The 19411-nt window shown below is 42.5% G+C and overlaps 1 protein-coding gene across 2 annotated transcripts in view; it reads left to right on the forward strand.

Annotated features, from left to right (window-relative positions):
- The first annotated feature begins 3687 nt into the window (after window positions 1-3687).
- The window catches only part of PALM (paralemmin), a 118151-nt gene continuing 102427 nt past the window's right edge, over window positions 3688-19411 (forward strand). Inside the window, exon 1 of one of the 2 annotated variants that reach the window (XM_077475633.1) lies at window positions 3688-3843. In XM_077475633.1, coding sequence (XP_077331759.1) covers window positions 3839-3843 — 5 coding nt within the window. In that variant the 5' untranslated portion in view covers window positions 3688-3838. The remainder of the gene's footprint in view (window positions 3844-19411) is intronic. The other variant, XM_077475634.1, reaches the window with a different exon arrangement.

The raw sequence follows: 19411 nt of genomic DNA on the forward strand, positions 1-19411 counted from the left end.
ACCCCATAAATAGAGAAGAAAAAATATTAAACGCTACTGAGTGACGGCACAATGAAGTAATGATGCCAGGATGGTACTGCAGGTAGAACTAGATTTCAATCTTTAATCAGCAGCCATGTCCCTGGAAAGACAAGCGTGACAGTCCCACACTGGAGAACTTGTGGACTGAACTGCAGGGAAGTAAAGGCTCTCAGCTCTGCACTCACCCAGCGGTCTGTCTGTGTCTCCTTAGCTCGCTCAGCAGGCTCTGTGTCTGTTCCTCTTGCTTTTTGGACAGGTCACATGATCGGCTTGCAGAGGGGAAGAGCGGAGGCTGTGTGTCTGCATGAAGTAGGCACTGGGCACTGGCGAGTCTCTCCCCTCTCACAGCCGCCCTGCAATGTGTCACAACTTAACTTAAACAGTTCCGGGGACTCGGCCAGAGCACCGGGCAGTGAAGGCAGGGAGGGTGACACCTGCACGGGAAACCCCAATACACAGTAATAATAGGAGACTCCTAAGCACTGTGTCCGGGGCTAAGGTGGACTTATCCCTTGACACAGGATTCAAAACCCGTACTGTCCGGGTGAAACCCGGGCGGGTGGCAACCCTAAGTGATTGGTTTTTCGGGGTGCCGTACGCGGTATCCCCGTGCTCAGGAGAAGCAGAAAAATGTATTTTGGGGTGCAATTCCACATATAACTATGGCATGCGTGAGCAATATATCATTTTGTGACAACTTTTTGTAAACTTTTTTTTTTGTCATTATTCAATCACTTGGGACAAAAAAATAATATTCAATGGGCTCAACATGCCCCTCAGCAATTTCCTTGGGGTGTCTACTTTCCAAAATGGGGTAATTTGGGGGGGTTTTGTACTCCCCTGCCATCATTTTAGCACCTCAAGAAATGAGATAGGCAGTCATAAATTAAAAGCTGTGTAAATTCCAGAAAATGTACTCTAGTTTGTAGATGCTATAACTTTTGCGCAAACCAATAAACGCTTATTGACATTTTTTTTACTAAAGACATGTGGCTGAATACATTTTGGCCTAAATGTATGACTAAAATTGAGTTTATTCGATTTTTCTTATAACAAAAAATATATATATTTTTTAAATTTTTTGGTCTTTTTCCATTTATATCGTAAAAAATAAAAATCGCAGAGGCAATCAAATACCATCAAAAGAAAGCTCTATTTGTGGGAAGAAAAGGACGCAAATTTTGTTTGGGTACAACATTGCATGATCGCGCAATTACCAGTTAAAGCAGTGCAGTGCGAAATTGTAAAAAGACCTCTGGTCCTTAGGCTGACAATTGGTTCGGGGCTGAAGTGGTTAAATGATAATTGTAGAACGTAAAATAAAAATTGCTTAACCAATCGCTAAAAGAAAAAGCAAAATAAATAAGTTAAAGGTCTCAATTCCAAACAGTGCAAATTTTCAATCAACAAAGATAAAAGTCGATATATATATATATATATTAGTGTGAAGTGATGCTCCAGAGGAAATAATGGTGAAAAACAGATCCCGCATCCAAAATAATTCACCACCATGTGAGTAATGAGGCTCCTTACCGACTACAGACGACCACAACAAAGGTAGTCTCACCAGGCACAGGGAAATTCAGAGAATGCTCCCATAATGTAATATTTCGTAAATGATGATTAAATAAACCAAACAAATTGCACTTACAAGATATTTCATCCGTTAAGAGAGTAGCAACAATTGTATATCAAGGGTAAAAATTGCGGCGTCTCCACAGGCTTCCTACCGCTTGCTGTCTGTGTCCCATCAATCTCCTAATAGAAAATGCAATGACGTCAGCGCCACAGGCTCCACCCTACGTGTTTTGTCACAATAGGATGTCGTCTGGGGATTGGCCAGATTGACCATTTACATTATAGCGACACCTGACATTGCTTGTGATTTGCACCGCATTGCTGTGCAGATTGCATGTGATGTCTGTGCAATGTGAATTCAGCCATACAGATTGTATGGCTGAATTTGCATTGCATTCGGACCAAAATGGTGCAGGACCCTTTTTTTGGTCTGCACTGGAAACAGATTGCATGGGTGTTCACACTCATGCAATACAATTCTTGCACCATTTGACAGTTTGCACTGTGACCTGGGGGTGTCAATAATTTTGTATTGACACCAGCAGCGGTTCACGTAGGGCAGTGTGAGCTGCCTGCCAGACACGTTCGATGCGGGAACCCACACTGGAATCGCACTGGTTCCCGCATTGCTATAGTGTGGACCTAGCCTCCCAAAACCAAAAATTTATTATATTGCAGTTTACCAATTATTAGATGTGATGGCTGCATCAGTTTTCTTCATTTCATTTTAGAATTTTTCCCTTTCTTTTCACCTGGTGATCTGATCGGGCCAGTAACACACCGCCTGTATTAGAGTGCCCCCACTCTGAATGTAGGAGCACAGGGGGCACCTTTGGACAGCACCATTATCAGTCTGGGAGGAAGAAATACACTAAAACACTGAAGCCAAACTTCAGCTTATACTTTATAATCACTTAAAGCGCGAGTCCGCCGGGAGTTCCGCCGTTTTTTTTTTTTAAAAGCCAGCAGCTACAAATACTGCAGCTGCTGACTTTTAAAATAGTGACACTTACCTGCCCAGCGCGCCCGCGATGTCGGCACCCGAAGCCGATCTCTCGATCGTCTCTCGGGTGCTGCCGCCGCCATCTTGGGTATGGGAATCAGGAATCATTTCCTGGTTCCCTACTGCGCATGCGCGAGTCGCGCTGCGCAATAAGTATGGTCCCCACTGTCTCTGGGATCCGTGTGTTTCCCAGCAGGCAGCGGGGGAACTTTCGGAAAGGGGCGTAGATTCTGCAGAATCTACGACGGAAGTGGGTGCAGATACCTGTACTGTACAGGTACCTGCACCCCCCTCCCCCCTGAAAGGTGCCAATTGTGGCGCCGGAGGGGGGGAGGATTCCAATGAGCGGAAGGTCCACTTTAGGGTGGACCTCCGCTTTAAGGCAAACAGTTCTTTTCCCTTTGAGATAAAGGTTTTACATGAAAAAAATAAAAGCTGATCACTATCGTTCTCAACCCTCTAACTGCTACAACTGCAGGACAGCATGCTCAGTTGAAAAACGACAGACTTAGTGACCAGATGAAAATAAAGCAAAGAAAGACTAAATAAGAAAACAAATGCAGCCGTCACATGTAAAAATTGGTAAGCTGCAATCGATATAATACATTTTTGGGGGGTTTAATACCGCCTTAGCAATTTTTTTTTGAAGCCAACAATGCAGTGTGTGTGTCTAATGACAGTTTACACCAATTTGCATAGATCCAATATATATATATAAATACTGTCCATTTTATTGAACAGGGTTTCCTATTAGAGAAAAATAAAGCAAAGTGGATGAATGTGTAGCGTGCAGCATGAAGAGGGGCTGGGCAGACCCACATCCATCCTACATTGATGTGATGATCAGGAGCTGTCAGCAAGGAGTGACCAATAAAAACATGAGTAAATGTCAGGGCCAAGGCATCCGGTGCACAAGGATGGCTGATAAATCCAAGGTCCCCATAGAGCACAGAGAACTGGGTCTGTGTACACGGGAAGGACATTACAAGGTGCAATATATCGGATCTGATGACGTCTCACTTGTAGAAGGATCCTGAATGCAAATATGGATTGAAGCGGCTGTAACCTCTGCTGCCAACAGAGGGCGCCAAACACACGGCGATGGTGTGCAGAGGCTACTGCCCTATCGGTGCCTCCCTCCTTTCACACTCATACTAATACATAGGAATAGATACTCAGGGCCAGACCAGGCTCTGCCGCCTGCACATCACCCCGAGCTGTACACGAGCGTGCACCATGGAGTGAGTACTACAGGGCTCTGTATACTAAAAGCTACATACTCGGAAATGCTTGCTTCCTTCTGCATGCTGTGCATCCCTATATCACCTACTACCTCCTCTCATCATCCTACATACCTCCCCTGTACCCCAGTCTTCTTCTACCACCCCCTCTCGTCATCCTACCAACCTACCCTACCTATCCTACCTCCTATTTGGTCATCCCACCAACCTCCCATGTATTCAAAGTCTCCCTGTATCACCAACCACCACCTTTGGTCATCCTACGTACCGCCTATGTACCCCAGTCTCCCTGCACCTCCTACCACCTACTGTGCATCCTGTGTACACCACCCCTGTATCCCTATCCTCCCTGTATCACCTACCACCTAGGACTACCACTTCCCCTCATCCTACATGCTGCACATGTATTCTAGTCTTCTTCTATCACCTCTCTCTCATCATCCTCTACATCTTCCTATTCCAAATGCCTTGAATCAACTATTCTGTGTATCCTGTATACCTCCCATGTATCCCATCCTCCCTGTATTACCATCACCGCTGATCATCCTGATCATCTCTCATGTATCCCAGTCTCCATGTGTTACTTACATTTATTTCTGGTCATCCTACCTACCTCCCATGTATTCCAGTCTCCCTGTATCACCAACCACCACCTTTGGTCATCCTACATAACTCCTATGTATCCCAGTTTCCCTGTACCACCTATCAATGCCTCCCATGATCTTACACATATTCCATGTATCCCAGTCATACTGTACCACCTACCACTACTTCTGAACATCCTACATATCTTCCATGTATCCCGGTCTTCCCTTATCACCTACCACCACCTCTAATCATTCTGCATACCTCCTATGTATCTTACATTTATTTTCCTTGTATCAACTACCCTCACATGTGGTCATCCTACTTACCTCTTATGTATCCCAGTCTCCCTGTACCACCTACCATCACAGCTGATTATCCTACATACCACTCACACATCCCAGCCTCCCTGTATAACCTACCACCATCTCTGATCATCCTACATACCTCTCATGTATCCCAGCCTTCCTGTATAACCTACCCTCATATGTGATCTTCCTTCATACCTCCAATATATCCCAGTCTCTCTCTATAACCTACCCTCACATCTGGTAATCTTACATACCTCCAACATATCCTAGTCTCCCTGTATCTCCTACCACCACCTCTGATCATCGTACATACCTCTATTGTATCCCAGTCTCCCTGTATCACCTACCCTCATATGTGATCATTCTACATACCTTTAATGTATCCTAGCCTCCCTGTTTTACCTACCCTCGCATCTGGCCATCCTACATACCTCTTATATATCCAAGCCTCCCTGTATCACCTACCACCACCTTTGGCCATCTTACATACCTCTAATGTATCCCAGTCTCCCTGTACCACCTACCCTCATATGTGATCATTCTACATACCTATAATGTATCCTAGCCTCCTTGTATCACCTACCCTCACATCTGGCCATCCTACATACCTCTTATATATCCCAGCCTACCTGTATCACCTACCACAACCTTTGATGATTGTACATACCACTCATGTATCCCAGTCTCCCTGTATGACCTACCCTCACATCTGGTTATCCTATGTATCTCCAACATATCCTAGTCTCCCTGTACCCCCTACCACCACCCCTGATCATCGTACATACCTCTAATGTATCCCAGTCTCTGTGTATTACCTACCCTCATATGTGATCATCGTACATACCTCTAATGTATCCCAGTCTCCCTGTATCACCCACCCTCATATGTGATCATCGTACATACCTCTAATGTATCTCAGTCTCCCTGTATTACCTACCCTCATATATGATCATCGTACATACCTCTAATGTATCCCAGTCTCCCTGTATCACCTACCCTCATATGTGATCATCGTACATACCTCTAATGTATCTCAGTCTCCCTGTATTACCTACCCTCATATATGATCATCGTACATACCTCTAATGTATCCCAGTCTCCCTGTATCACCTACCCTCATATGTGATCATCGTACATACCTCTAATGTATCTCAGTCTCCCTGTATTACCTACCCTCATATATGATCATCGTACATACCTCTAATGTATCCCAGTCTCCCTGTATTACCTACCCTCATATGTGATCATCGTACATACCTCTAATGTATCTCAGTCTCCCTGTATCACCTACCCTCATATGTGATCATCGTACATACCTCTAATGTATCTCAGTCTCCCTGTATCACCTACCCTCATATGTGATCATCGTACATACCTCTAATGTATCTCAGTCTGCCTGTATTACCTACCCTCATATGTGATCATCGTACATACCTCTAATGTATCTCAGTCTGCCTGTATTACCTACCCTCATATATGATCATCGTACATACCTCTAATGTATCTCAGTCTCCCTGTCTACCTCTAATGTATCTCAGTCTGCCTGTATTACCTACCCTCATATGTGATCATCGTACATACCTCTAATGTATCTCAGTCTGCCTGTATTACCTACCCTCATATATGATCATCGTACATACCTCTAATGTATCTCAGTCTCCCTGTATTACCTAACCTCTAATGTATCCCAGTCTCCCTGTATCACCTACCCTCATATGTGATCATCGTACATACCTCTAATGTATCTCAGTCTCCCTGTATTACCTACCCTCATATATGATCATCGTACATACCTCTAATGTATCCCAGTCTCCCTGTATTAACCTACCCTCATATGTGATCATCGTACATACCTCTAATGTATCTCAGTCTCCCTGTATTACCTACCCTCATATATGATCATCGTACATACCTCTAATGTATCCCAGTCTCCCTGTATCACCTACCCTCATATGTGATCATCGTACATACCTCTAATGTATCTCAGTCTCCCTGTATCACCTACCCTCATATGTGATCATCGTACATACCTCTAATGTATCTCAGTCTGCCTGTATTACCTACCCTCATATGTGATCATCGTACATACCTCTAATGTATCTCAGTCTGCCTGTATTACCTACCCTCATATGTGATCATCGTACATACCTCTAATGTATCTCAGTCTGCCTGTATTACCTACCCTCATATATGATCATCGTACATACCTCTAATGTATCCCAGTCTCCCTGTATCACCTACCCTCATATGTGATCATCGTACATACCTCTAATGTATCTCAGTCTCCCTGTATTACCTACCCTCGTATGTGATCATCGTACATACCTCTAATGTATCCCAGTCTCCCTGTATTACCTACCCTCATATATGATCATCGTACATACCTCTAATGTATCCCAGTCTCCCTGTATCACCTACCCTCATATGTGATCATCGTACATACCTCTAATGTATCCCAGTCTCCCTGTATTACCTACCCTCATATGTGATCATCGTACATACCTCTAATGTATCTCAGTCTCCCTGTATTACCTACCCTCATATGTGATCATCGTACATACCTCTAATGTATCTCAGTCTCCCTGTATTACCTACCCTCATGTGATCATCGTACATACCTCTAATGTATCTCAGTCTCCCTGTATTACCTACCCTCATATGTGATCATCGTACATACCTCTAATGTATCTCAGTCTCCCTGTATTACCTACCCTCATATGTGATCATCGTACATACCTCAAATGTATCCCAGTCTCCCTGTATTACCTACCCTCATATGTGATCATCGTACATACCTCTAATGTATCTCAGTCTCCCTGTATTACCTACCCTCATATGTGATCATCGTACATACCTCTAATGTATCTCAGTCTCCCTGTATTACCTACCCTCATATGTGATCATCGTACATACCTCTAATGTATCTCAGTCTCCCTGTATTACCTACCCTCATATGTGATCATCGTACATACCTCTAATGTATCCCAGTCTCCCTGTATCACCTACCCTCACATCTGGTCCTCACTCTCCTATACTGCCGAGAACCCCTCTGATGAACATCCCCTCTGTCATGTCCTTCTCCTGTGTACATCTTACCTTCCATATATTGTCAGTTTTCTTGTATGCTTATTCTTTACACCCCTTCATTTGTATCATGTGCCTTCCTACAAGCAGAACACATTTGCAATCCTTCTGCGTTCTTGTATTCTCTTTTTTCCCCCTTTGATGTTATTTATACCACAGCCCATCCATTACACATCCCCTCCCTTTAAATTCCTGCAATCCCTTTATATCTTGCAATCCTGCCTATCTCCTGGCAATACCTAAGGTCCCTCTGCCATCCCCCCTTATCTCAGTGCACCACCCCCCACCCTATGCAGTTTTGCACCCTGTAGTGCTTTCTGAAATTCCTGTTCTTCCTGTAATCACATCTACTCCCTGCATCCCTGCTGCTGTTCTGCCACTCCTCGTTGTATATCAGAGCTGATTCCCATCTGACTGCCCTATATTCCCTTAATGTTGTATGTCAGCACTTCTAAAAGTCCCCGAATTCTCCACCTTTGCCTGTCTTCTTCCCTTGTCTTAGGTGCTGCTATTCTAGTTTGGTTAATTGACATGACTTTTGCTGCCTGTCCTTTAAATAAGATGGTTGTGGGGAGTATCCCTTTAAGTTTGTGTGATGGCTGCAGCACGAGGAGGTAGAGTCTCCCCGTACCCTCTTCACCACCTGTTGGCGTTCCTGGATTCACCTCCACTGACTTGTTTGTGGGGCCCATCTAAGTCATTTCCACTTGTATGTATATAACCGCTGGTGCAGGAGCTCCCTTAACTGAAAACGCCTCTTGTTCTGCTCTGGGGGGGGGGGGGGGTTTGGATGCTGAAATTAGACTAGGATGTAAGGTGCAAGGGATCCATAGCCAGAGAAGCTGGTGGGAGACAAATCAGGGAAGGGCTGTGGATACAAGAATGCAGAGAGGCTGTGGGGGAGAGAGAAAAGGAGGGAGGCATCATGGAGTGTAGACAGAATGAGCAGGAAAGGGAACAGGGAGTGAGTGGCCTCAGTACGGAACCAGAGACACATTCCCACATTCCAAAACAAGGTTCATTCCCAGCACAGCCAATCGTGGAATAATCAGGCCGTGATAGAACGAAATGGCAAAAAAAAGGCGAATGACACGATTAGTGTTAACTTGGAAAATGGAGTAATACCTAGCACTTGACAAGTAGTATAGTAGCACGCAGCGTCTTATAATAATGCACAGGGGATATAATATGCCACAAACACAAATTATGTAATAACGCACGCGGTGATATAATAACAGCAGTGGTACAGCACATAGAGAAATATTAACAGAACTGTTTAAAAAAAACAAAACGTTTTTTTTATTTTCGACTTGGCTTGCTGCGTGTTTTACAATAGTGTCAGTAACTTGGTGATTATTGTGAAAATAAACTTCAGTAAAGAATATTGGTTTTATACATGAGTATACATCCCACGAAAGTTACAAATATGCATTCATGGACATTGTGTCATATACAGTGCCTGGAAAAAGTATTCATACCCCTTGACATTTTCCACATTTTGTCATGTTACAACCAAAAAATGGAAATGTATTTTATTGAGATTTTTATGTGATAGACCAGCACAGAGTGGCACATAATTGTGAAATGGAAGGATAATGATAAATGGTTTTTAAAATTCTTTACAAATAAATATGTGAAAAGTGTGTGGTTACATAGTTAGTAAGGTTGAATAAAGACACCAGTCCATCCAGAATGAGTGTCTACAATTGTCCCTATCCCTATAAATTGCACCCTCACATCGGTCCCTACCTTCAAGGAGCCCACAATCCAATTTCCCAATTCATATACTAGGGCCAATTTTGGACAGAAGCCAATTAACCTACCTGCATGTCTTTGGAGTGTGGGAGGAAACCGGAGGAAACCCATGCAGGTACAGGGAGAACATGCAAACTCCAGGCAGGGAGTGTCGTGGTTGGGATTTGAGAGCGCTAACCACTACACCACTGTGCTGCCCATTTGTATTCAGCCCCCCTGAGTCAATACTTTGTAGAACCACCTTTCACTGCAATTACAGCTGCAAGTCTTTTTGGGGAGGTCTCTACCAGCTTTGCACATCTAGAGAGTGACATTTTTACCTATTCTTCTTTGCAAATAGCTCAAACTCTGTCAGATTGGATGGAGAACAGCAATTTTCAAGTCTTGCCACAGATTCTCAATTGGATTTAGGTCTGGACTTTGACTGGGCCATTCTAACACATGAAAATGCTTTGTTTTAAACCATTGGAGCTCTGGCTGTATGTTTAGGGTTGTTGTCCTGCTGGAAGGTGAACCTCCGCCCCATTCTCAAGTCTTTTGCAGACTGTAATGCTGTGTACACATGGTCGGACTTTCCGGCAGAAAAAGTCAGACAGAATAATTTCATCGGATATTCCAATCGTGTGTGGGCTTCAGCGGACCATGTTTTAAATCTTTCCGACAGAATCAATTTCTGTCGGGAAAATCGTTCCAACAGACCAAAAACAGCGCAAGGGCAGCTACTGGCTACTGGCTATTGAACTTCCTTTTTCTAGTCCTGTCGTACATGTTGTACGTCACTGCGTTCTAAATGATCTGACTTTGGTGTGATCGTGTGTAGGCAATTCCATTTCAGTGGAACTCCGTCAGAAAAAAACGCCAGAGTTTTATTGTGACGGAAAAAATAGTGTATGCGGCATAACAGGTTTTCTTCTAAGATTGCCCTATATTTGGCTCCATCAATCTTCCCATCAACTCTGACCAGATTCCCTTTCTCTGCTGAAGAAGAGCATCCCCACAACATTATACTGCCACCACCATTTTTCACAGTGGGGATGGTGTGTTCAGGGTGATGTGCTGTGTTTGTTTTGCTTTAAGGCCAAAAAGTTCAATTTTGGTCTCATCTGACCAGAGCACCTACTTCCACATATTTGCTGTGTCCCCCACATGGTATTTCACAAACTGCAAACATGACTTTTTATGGCTTTCTTTCAACAATGGCTTTCTTCTTGCCACTCCATAAAGGCCAGATTTGTGGAGTGAATGACTAATAGTTGTCCTGTGGACAGATTCTCCTACCTGAGCTGTGGATCTCTGCAGCTCCTGCAGAGTTACCATGGGCCTCTTGGCTGCTTCTCTGATCAATGCTCTCCTTGCTCAGCCTATCAGTTTAGGTGGACGGCCTTGTCTTGGTAGGTTTGCAGTTGTGCCATATTCTACATTTTCGGATGATGGATTGAACAGTGCTCCGTGAGATGTTCAAAGCTTAGGATGTTTTTTATCACTTAACCCAGCTTTAAACTTCTCCACAACATTATCCCTGACCTGTCTGGTGTGTTTCTTGGCCTTCATGATGCTGCTTGTTCACTAAGGTTCTCTAACAAACCTCTGAGGGCTTCATAGAACAGCTGTATTTATACTGAGATGAAATTATACACAGATGGACTCTATTTACTAATTAGGTGACTTTTGAAGGCAATTGGTTCCACTAGATAGGCGTATCAGAGTAAAGGGGGTTGAATACAAATGCATGGTATGAATACTTTTTCAAAGCACTGTGTGTGTGTGTATATATATATATATATATATATATATATATATATATATATATATATATTGTATTGTTGTGCTTCGAAATCTGTCAGCTTTTTTTTGCATGACTTGCTGTGTATTATTACAAAAGTGCCAGGGTGATTTGGTGATTAGAAAATTCGATTATAAGATAAGATTGGTTTTCAACATGAGAATACACATTTGTTGAGAGCTAAATATACTTCCATGGACATCTTGTTACATACTTAAAGCCCTACTCCAGGATATGAGCAGCCCCGTCCCACCCCCTCTAATTCACTGCTGGTAAAAAAAAAAAAAAACGTTCCAAATGGCCATTTTACTTACCTGAAGCCACACGTGACAATCCTTTAGTTTTCTATTTACTTCCTTTGAGATCACTGTCTGCATAACATGGACACCTTTTATTGGCATAGGCAACTCCAGTAGCCAGTTCTCTCTCATAGGGCTCACATTGACACCTGGGGGGATGATACAAACAGGCAGCCGAGCTGCAGTTTTACGGCCCCCTAGTTGCATATTGAATTCTAACGTTACAGCTTAACAGGACTATACACCTTTCACGACTGCTAAAGCTTGTGTTTTCTAATGAATGGAGCTACACCTTAAATGCAAGCCACTTGTTGTGGCATGGTGCTGCAATGTAAAATTGCTATTGAGCCATTTTTTTAAAATACAGTCGCGCCCACTGAACATCTGTCAGCTGCTGCTATACTGCCCTTTTAAAAGCAATCCACTGCAAATCAATTTTTAGAGGATGGTAAGCTTACCATCCTGAAAGAGCTCATAGGCTCCAGAGGCGGGAGAAAGTAGATCGTTGGTGACAGGACAAGTGCCCACAAAGTAAAAAAAGTGGAGAAAAACACCTGATCCCCAGGTAGGGCGGAAAATTAGCTTGACTCATGGAGGAAGCTATAACTTTGATCCATTACACCAGTGGCGACTGTTGGTCAAAATTTTGGCAAACAGACCTGGCCGGTCGCCTCACTCACACCCCTCAACCCCGCCCCCCCCCCCCCCCCCCCCGCTGCATCCTCTCACACTATCATCACCATAATTTTTCCAGGAGTTGGTCCTTAACATTACAAAGATTTAAAAAGTGAAAACAATGTAAACACATGTTCCCATGTGTATGTTCAAGCTGAAGTATTTCCAAGCACAGCAAAAACAAATGTGTTTTTTACACATATACAGCATATTTACAGTGTGTGTATATATATATATATATATATATATATATATATATATATATATAAAGCATATTGCGGTGAAAGTCAACATAGCTGGACAAACCCCTATTAGTAGGACCTGTTTACAGAGGACATAACCAGCCACCCTATCTGAGTTGCCACACACTTGGCCTGGGTGATTCTTATACACTAGAAAAATGTGTAAAAATATATGGTACATTAGTGCACTCCGGTGCTGCATTGTAATATAATAATAAGATAATAATCCTTAGCTGGCTAATGACTTGGAACACCATTTGCCCCTTGTGTCACCACCACCACCACCACTTTGAAGTAAGAGAGACAATTTGTTGACACTAGAGCCCTGCAGTGAGTCCCATGTATTGCTAGTTGTCTCTGTTTCTGACCGATTGAAATAGCAGATGGCTGGCTAAATGATTGTCCAACTGTTTGGGCAATCATCCTTCGTAGACAGTTGCCTGAGATGGATGTCATGAATTTGCATGGTGCTGTGTTGACTGTATATATATATATGAATAATTATAAATAGCATGTGATCTAAAATGTATCATCTACTGTTCTGTGCACAGACTGTTCATCCAAAAAATTGTACACGTTGCAAAGTCACATTGCTTATAGAGCTTGTCTGAGTGCTGGAGAGGATTGGCCACACATGCATCTTTTTGAAAATGGGTAAAATTCAGAAAAAGGATTGTTTTTTTCTGAAATGGAATAGGGGCTGTGTTATGTAGTAGTAGAATTGTGTGTGTATATATATCTATATATATATAGATATATATATAAAAAAAAAAAAAAAAAAAAAAATATATATATATATATATATATATATATTATAAATGTATATATACTCTCTCTCTCTCTCTCTCTCTCTCTCTCTTCATTTTTAGAATGTATTTTCCTTAGTTTTCTCTGTAGTAGTGATTATCATTAAACATCAGACACATTCTGCCTTGGATGCTTTGAATATTTTGCTGATAATCAAATACTTTTAATAATATGTGAATCTGTTATCATGTGCTTCTTATTTATTTGCTATGGTGAAATGATGTTGAATTAGACAATACAATCATTCAAAATGTGTCTGTTGTTATCACACTGAGTGAAGGGGAACAAGATAAGCAGGAAGTCATTTAGTTTATATGTTATATTTCATGATTCATAGAGAATCACAATCTCTTTTTGTACATTTTTGTTGTACATTTTATATTTCTACATTACTTTGTAATCGATAAAAAATATTTTCTCATTAAAATAATATTTAAAAAAAACAAACAAAGAAAAAACACTAATAATGCCTCCCGAATTTGCATCATGTATGGCCTTGCCTAACTCTCTCATTGGCAACAATGAAGGTATTTATTGGCTGTTACAAGCATCAATGAGAAGATGATCAGGGAATTCTGCATGCACAGTCTAATTTAATATAGCTAGAGAAGATGCTAACTGAATGGTTCCACAATATGTCTGCCATTTATTAACATTGAAAATGAGCTTTCTAAGTGTTTGATGACTGTGAGACGTCTGGCTCAAATGTCTATAAATACTGAGCCTTCAGATGAAATAAGCATACACCATTTCAACTGAGTTGCCTTCACTCCTTTTTAATCGGAGATCAGTGTAGCCAAACAGTACAGGCATTTTAATACAGAAGAAACATGCTTTGTCTCTTCTGTATTAACGCGACTTACTTGACTGCACATGCGCAGCTCACTGCACAATAGAGTTGGGCGAACACCCCCGAATTTGCAGGGTGTACAGCGGGTAGTCACTCTGTTGAACGCCCTGCAATGCGCTGCACAGTCAGGGCGCAGTAAAAGCTGTTTGTTAAGGAGCTGCGAATCCCATCCCAAAATCAAAAACAAGAGACATGGGTCTCTTCCCCACAACCCTGGGCTGTGGTTGTGGGGGTCTGCGGGAGGGGGCCTTATCAGAATCTGGAAGCCCTCTTTAATAAGAGGACCCCCAGACACCCGCCCCCCCCCCCCCCATGTGAACCACTATAGGGTACACAGAAACAGTTTTTGACAACTCCTTTTTCTTTTTTTAAATAAAAAAAATGTGTCCCCCGATGTAAATCCATCATCAATCAAGCCGCCCACCACACCTGAAAGAAAACAAAATAAAAAAAATTCTCCACCATCATTGACAGCTGAGGAATTGTCAACAACTGTCTCCGTTTTTATTACTTTTTGACACTTTTTGGTGAATGGGCAGGGGTACATAGTACCCCATACTTATTCACATGGGGGGAGCCAGGATCTAGGGGCCCCCTTGTTAAAGTAGGCTTCCAGATTCTGATAAGCCCCACTGCCCAGAGACCCCCACAACCACAGCCCAGCACAACCACATCAACATGGGGACAAGGTGCTTTGGGGCGGGGGGCAGAACCTCCTTGCCCAAAAGCACCCCCCATCCTCCCCATGTTGAGGACATGTGGCCTGGTACAGTTTGCGGGGGGTGCACTCGCTCAACCCCCCCCCCCCTCTTTTTCTGACCTGCCAGGCTGTGTGCTCTTATAAATGTCTAATATGGATTTTGGGGCCCCCACTTTGTTTTAAAAAAAATACATACCAGACTGGGGGTGACCACACACCATTTTTTTCTCTATGCATGCTACAGATGCATCACTTTACAGGCAGACTAAGGGGACCCCCAGGCACTATATTTAAAGGAATTTTTCATTTTTATTGTTGCACTTTAGACATCATTAACCACTTCCCACCCGGCCAATGCATATATACGGCCGGGTGGGAGCCGTCTACTTCTGATAGGACGTTCAGGAACGTCCTTCAGAAGGAGCGGGATCGCGCGCGCGCGTGCCCGCGCAGCGGCGCGATCCCGATGTGCTCGTGTCACCCGGACACGGCACATCTCAGATCGGCAGGAGGGCTCTGTGATTGGCCCTCCTGATCACATGACGGCCGTGCCATGCTAGGCAATCGGCTCCTCCTCTCCTCACACAGAAGTCATCGCTGAGGAGAGGAGAGCAGATCGCTGCAGCCGGCTGATGATCAGTGAGTATGAGCTGTTTTTTACAGCTTTTTACTCTCTGATCATCAGTCTAGTGTAAACACACAACACACCACACAGTATAAACACAGTCCCCACATATGTCCCCATAACACACATGTCCCCAAAACATACATGTCCCCAAATAATAAAAACACATGTCCCTAATAATAAAAACATGACCCCCACATATGTCCCACTAAAATCGCATGTCCCAATGATTATGTGCACACATATGTACGTGATCACCTGCACACATATGTACATGATCATTTGCGTACATATGTCCGTGATCACACAAACCAATTATTATACACTTAACGGGATTTTTTTTTACCAAAAACATGTAGCAGAATACATTTTTGGTTAAATTTATGACAAAATTTGATTTTATTGGATTTCTTTTAAAATAGAAAAAAGAAAATATTGTTTTTTTTCCAAATTTCCGCTTTTTTTGTGCTTATATCGCAAAAAAAAAAAAACGGAGTAGTGAATAAATACCACCAAAATAAAGCTCTATTTGTGCGAACAAAATGATATAAATTTCATTTGGGTACAGTGTAGCATGACCGCGCAACGCAATTGTCACTGAAAGCGCTAGAGCGATGAAAGCTGAAAATTGGGCTGGGAAGGAAGGGGGCGAAAGTGCCCTGTATTGAAGTGGTTGCTCCTGAAAAACAATTGTTTTTAAAAAGATTTTTTGCATTCATACATGTACCCGGACCCCCATACCATGGCTTATTTGGATTGTACAATTATTTTTTATTTTATTTATTTGTTTTTAAGGTTGAACTGGATGGACTTGTGTCTTTTTTCAACCTGACTAACTATAACTATAACTATAATTTTATGGCCAATTACTTGCATATAAGCCTTCAAAATGGGCACTTACGATTTTTCCTGTTCAGCTCTCGTATACTTTAATGGGGTTTGCCCTTTGGGTTAGAACTTTTTTTCTCCTGTTTGTGAGTTCTGCTGCAAACCAAATGGGGGTATTTGGCCCATCTCTACTGTAGAAATTCGCCCGAAGATGTCAGCAGCTAGGCGGGGAGCTTGAGGATGCCACATCGCTGGAGTGGAGATAAGCAGTCCCGCTACAAGAAAGATGCTGAGGATGTTGGGAGGGTAATGCAAATGAAAGTTCACAAACTTTCTGTCATTTGAATTCTTACTGAAGGTGAGTGAGAGGACAGTTAGACCTAATTCGGGAGACTTGGAAGAGCAAGATTGCTGGCTTTGTGGTGGAATATGTGCTGTGCAAAACAGAGACATTGATAGGGATGATAGAAGTGATGGAAATGGCAACCCTTTTTGAGTTGTCACAGGAGAAGGAGGTTAGGGGAAATTTCCAATGGATAAACCCATTTTGTTGGCATCTGTGGGGATTTCATTTAACCACTTGATCTCTGGAAGATTTACCCCTTTCATGACCAGGCCATTTTTTATGATATGGGACTGCGTTGATTTAAATGACAATTGTGCAGTCATGCACAAATAGAGCTTTCTTTTGGTGGTATTTGATCACCGCTGGGTTTTTTATTTTTTGCGTTATAAAAAGAGAAACTTGACAATTTTGGGGAAAAAAACAATAATTTTTTTTCTTTCTGCTATAAAACATATCCAATAAAAAAATTTAAAAATATTTCTGTTATAAAAATCTCAATAAGCATATATTGATTGGTTTGTGCAAAAGCTATAGTGTCTACAAACGATAGCATATATACTGGAATTATTATTATTATTTTTTTTTTTTATATACTAGTAATGACGGCAATTAGCTACGTATAGTGGGACTGTGTCAGGGCTCAGCCCTTCCTTCTCAAAGCTGGCCACTCAGGCTAATTGCCAGCTCCTATCTCTCCACAGTGACTCACCTGTTGATGATAGCCTGCTCGTCAGTCCTGCCTACTTAAGTCGTTCAGCCCAGATGATATCTGCCTTCGCCTTGGTCACATCTCTAGAGATGCTCTCCTTTGTTCCTGTTAAAGACTTGCTTGGCTGACATTCCTTCTGGCTCCAGATCCTTCTGGCTCCAGATCCTGCTTGCTGTTCTACTACGCTCATCTCTGGCTCCCTGACCTTTTGGCTTGTCTGACTATCCATTCCGGTTCCTGAACTCTGGCTATGTTTTGACTACGTTTACTCTGTTTACCTTTTTATTATTATTATTATTAATAAACACTTCCATACCGGGCCTATTCTGGCACTACTCTCCTACATGTAAAAATGATAATGTTTTTGCTAGAAAATGACTCTGAACCCCCAAACATTATATCTATTTTTTAGAAGACACCCCAGGGAATAAAATGATGGTCATTGCAACTTTTTATTGCACGGTATTTGCACAACAGTTTTACAACCTTTTTTTTTTTTTGGGGAAAAAAAACAGTTTCATAATTTAAAAAAATAACAAAACAGTAAAGTTAGCCCAAATTTTTTATATAATGTGAAAGATTATGTTACGCCAAGTAAATAGATACCCAACATTTCATGCTTTAAAATTGTGCACAGTCATGGAATGACGCCAATATTTTTTTACAGGTTACACGTTTAGAGTTACAGAGGAGGTCTAGTGCTAGAATTGTTGCTCGTGCTCTAACACACATGACGATACCTCATATGTGTGGTTTGAACAACGTTTACATATGTGGGCGGGACTAACATGTGCGTTTACTTCTGAGCATGAGCTACCGGGGACAGGGGCATTTAACATTATTTTATTTTATTTTATTTTTTATTTTACTTTTTTTTAAGTTTACTTTCTTTTACAACTTTTCTTTTCTTTTTTTATCACTTTTATTCCTATTACAAGGAATGTAAACATCCCTTGTAATAGGAATCATTTGTGACAGGTCCTCTTTATGGAGAGATGCGGGGTCAATAATACCCCACCTCTCTCTCAGGCTGGAAAGCATTAGATCGGAAAAAAAAATCCACAATCTCATGCTTACCAGCCACGATCATGGGTTTGTTTACATCCACGGCCCGTACGTGATGTCATAACATCGTGCCCGGGCCTCCGATGGTCATAGAGATGGTCACCGGAAATCTCTATGCTCGTCATCCTGCTGTGGCCGATTCTTTCCCCGGGTCCCCGATGGCATGGGAGAGCCTGGAGAAGCACCGGATAGTGGCAGGAGGGGAGATGTCTCCTCCTGTCGCCTGTAAGAATGATCATGCGGTGGAACTGCCGCTATGATCATTCTTATGGTGCACAGAATCGCCGGCTGAAAACAAGGATATCTGAATGATGCCTGTGGCTGCAGGCATCATTCAGATATTCCCACTGAAAGTCCAGGACGTCATATGACGTCCTTGGGCAGGAAGTGGTTAAACAAGTGTGATTTAACTGTACTTGTGTCTCAGTCTGATTCATGGTTTCTGACGGTAGGCTAAGGCCATGAATTCAGAAGATGCAGTCAATCCACTTGTTGGTAATATTTTTTCCATATTGGATGAGCAGGATCACCGCATGGATCAGTTTGCAATGGCGTTACAAACACCTGGAATCTCCCACTGTGGCTGCTCCAGTACAACCTGTGTTGCAGGCCGGCCCTGCTCCTGCTCTAGTCTCCGTGCAGGCACCCGCCTCGAGTATTAAATCTATAAGAGTTATGCCTGGTTCCGCTCCACTTCTCTAGCGATTTAGGGGCGATCCAGACCAATGCAGAGGGTTTCTCAACCAGGTTGAGATATACTTTGAGATGCTGCCCCAGGCGTTTCCCACGGACAGAAGCAAAGTAGGTTTTGTGATATCTTTGCTTTCTGAGAGAGCTTTGGCCTGGGCAAACCCTCTATGGGAGACGCAAAAACATTCTTTAGTTACCCAGAGTTTGTGGCTTC

Source organism: Lithobates pipiens, unplaced genomic scaffold (genome assembly GCF_037356315.1).
Source record: "Lithobates pipiens isolate NorthernLeopardFrog02 unplaced genomic scaffold, aLitPip1_a1.2 Scaffold_13, whole genome shotgun sequence".
NCBI lineage: Eukaryota > Metazoa > Chordata > Amphibia > Anura > Ranidae > Lithobates > Lithobates pipiens.